Here is a 3,008-nt window from a genome sequence, read left to right as displayed (position 1 = left end):
AAAAAGCGCACTTCCCAAATGTGGCCTTTTAACCCCAAACAGCAGTCAAACCCATGCATGGGTGGTATCACTGTACTCGAGAGATGTTGTTGAACACATATTAGGGTGTTGTTTGATAGTGACGTATACCTGGAGCTATAAATGTATACCCAAAGTACAATTTGTGTAAAAAAAAAATACCAAAAAAATACTAACACAAAGTGTGGCAAAGGCTGGTGGTAGAATCTCATGCATGGAAAGGGTTAAAATACTAGCATTTGAAATACCTTGGGGTGTCTAGTTTTCAAAAATATATGGTTTGATGGGGTAAATTGAATTAGCCGGCTTCAAAGATGGTCCTATTAGGACATGGGGGCAGAATGACCAGATGTAAAAGTTCCAAGTTAAAAAATGTGCACTTCCTAAATGTGGCGTTTTACCTCCCAAACAACCCGACAAACCCATGCATGGGGGGTATGACTGTACTCGGGAGATGTTGCTGAACACATATTGGGGGTGTTGTTTGAAAGTGATGTATACCAGGAGCTGTAAATCCATACCTGAAGAGCAATTTTAGCGATAAAAAACACAAAATAAATTACTGCCACAAAGTTTGACAAAGACTGGTGGTAGAATTAGTGCATGGAAAGAGTTAAAATTCTAGCATTTGAAATACCTTGGGGTGTCTAGTTTTGAAAAATATATGATTTGATGGGGTAAATTGCATTGGCCGGCTTCAAAGATACCCGAAATGGCACATGGGGGGAAGAATTACCAGATTTGGAAAAAATGGTTTTGAAATAGCAAAACGCTACTTGTACTTAATGCTCCATAACGTGCAGAAAAAAGCAAAAAAACATAAAAACTTTGGGTATTTCTAAACTCAGGACAAATAGTAGAATATATTTAGTAGGTTTTTTCATTCGCTTTTTTGGATGAGTAAAAGATTTTTGGGATAAAAGTCAGAAAATGTGGGTGGTTTTTTACATTTTTCATCATATTTTATTATTTTTTTATGGGAAATTAGGTGTAATATGATTAAAACAATGGTATCTGAAGAAAGCCCTTCTTGTCCTGAAAAAAACAACATATAATTTGTGTGGGTTCACTAAATGAGTAAAGAGAAAATTTCATCTAAACACGAACACCGCAAAAGTGTTAAAACAGCCTCGGTCCCAATGGTACAAAAGGTAAAACACAGCCTGGTCCTTAAGGGGTTAATATATATATATATATATATATATATATATATTTTATTTTTTTTATTATTTTTTTTTTTAAATAGCACACCGATAAGTTTCAGCAGATGTGTATAAGTTATTTTTGGACTTTATGCACCTTTTGATTACTTCAAAGAAGGCCTTTGCTTTTGGTGAAGAAGGTAAGAAAAGGAATAGAAAAAATTATGACAGAACTGTAAAAATATGTTCACTGCTGTTTTCAGAAATTATTATTTTTCCAATCCTGGTTACATCAAGTTAATGAGGTTGCCTGATATTGGATATTGATATACTGGAATAGACGGCGCCAACATATCAGCAGAATACGATCCATATGTGTCCCCCATAAGGGGATGGACATGTGACGTATATTTATTATAATTCGCATCAATGTAGGATGTTTTCTACTTGGTGCGTTATTAATCTAATTTCTTAGAAATGGGTCCCTTAATTCTTTTATTAGGGACCCTAAAACCCAGTCCTTCTTTGGAATACCCAATAACTACAACATATACATACATACATACATACATACATTCAACTTTGATACTTCACTGGACATAATTTTAAACTTTTATTGACTCTTTGGGAGACTAAACATTTTCATTATTAATACGTTGTCCTGTTTCGATGACTTTTGTTACAGAGAGGCTTTCATTTATGTTTAGTACAGAGTTATGAATATTCATGCATTGCTAATTTTAATATATTGTTTGTACGTTGCAGGATATGTTCAAGCTTCAAAGCGAGATAAGAAGTTTTTCACATGCGCGGCGGATCACTCTTATGCAGCTCTCTGTGAATGCGTACGCAGAATATTCATCTATCGTCAGCCGACTCCAGTAGCCACCGTATTGTATAACAGGAAGGAGGGAAGACATGTAGGCCAGGTTGCTAAGCAACAAGTTGCAAGTCTGGAAACCACTGACCCCATCTTGGGCTTTCAGGCTTCCAACGAAAGGTTATTTGCTCTAACCACCAAGAAACTGTTTGTTCTACGAGTAAATACCGTTTAATTAGCTTAAACCTGAAAGGAAGTGGTTAGTGCCAATATTCACTGCTTATTAGCCTTTGATGTCCGGCGTGATTACAGATGTATGTTCCATTTAAAAAAAAAAAAAGATATTCTACTTGTATGCTAATAAAATATAGACCAAATTACTAAAATGTGATGCAGTACAAAGTTTGTTACCTCACTGAGTTTTTGTCAGGAATGCAGAAGTGTAGGATGTCATTGGAGGTAAATTGTATCCATTCTATTCTTTACTTGGTTAAAAATAAGTATTTTCTTGTGTGCAAAAAGTTAGGTTATTGGCGGGTTTTCTCCATAAGTGTTTTTTTTCCTATAGATTTTTTTTAGATTTTTTTTATAATTCTGTTGATTTTGCTTCCCCCCCCCCCATTCATAGTCATTTCATTTGGAGCTCACTCAAATAAAAAAACAAAAATATTACTACTAATAGAGAAAAAATGCACGCCATGTTATCTTATTTTAGACAGTCAAGCTTAAGAAACGTTTTGCCAGAGTAAGGAATTAGGGTTGTTGAATGAAAAACGTTGTAGGTTACTGCAGCAAATATATGTAATGCAGGACATCAATACCCTGGCGCATTCCTCCACTGAGTTTATTCAAAGACAGAACATACATTTCATATACACGGCATGATATGACACATCACAGAACACAAACACAGACAAGTATATACAGGCATAGCATGTGCACCGTCGATACTATAAACAGTGCGCCGCAGACGTCAAAATACTTACATTGGTAATTTCTGTACTGTGTCACAGCACAGCACCGACAGT

General features: G+C 35.4%; 1 protein-coding gene across 1 annotated transcript in view; it reads left to right on the top strand.

The window, feature by feature from the left end:
• Positions 1–2,215, top strand: part of LOC149305630 (nudC domain-containing protein 1-like) — a 70,369-nt gene extending 68,154 nt beyond the window's left edge. Inside the window, exon 10 of the mRNA XM_089477259.1 lies at positions 1,926–2,215. Within this exon, the coding sequence (XP_089333385.1) occupies positions 1,926–2,215 (290 nt within the window). The remainder of the gene's footprint in view (positions 1–1,925) is intronic.
• The last annotated feature ends 793 nt before the right edge of the window (positions 2,216–3,008 follow it).

The sequence above is a fragment of the Sceloporus occidentalis genome, unplaced genomic scaffold, assembly GCF_023333645.1.
Source record: "Sceloporus occidentalis isolate IW3139 unplaced genomic scaffold, rSceOcc1.0.p SCAF_11, whole genome shotgun sequence".
Taxonomy (NCBI): domain Eukaryota; kingdom Metazoa; phylum Chordata; class Lepidosauria; order Squamata; family Phrynosomatidae; genus Sceloporus; species Sceloporus occidentalis.
This window is presented reverse-complemented; position numbering and strand designations above follow the sequence as displayed.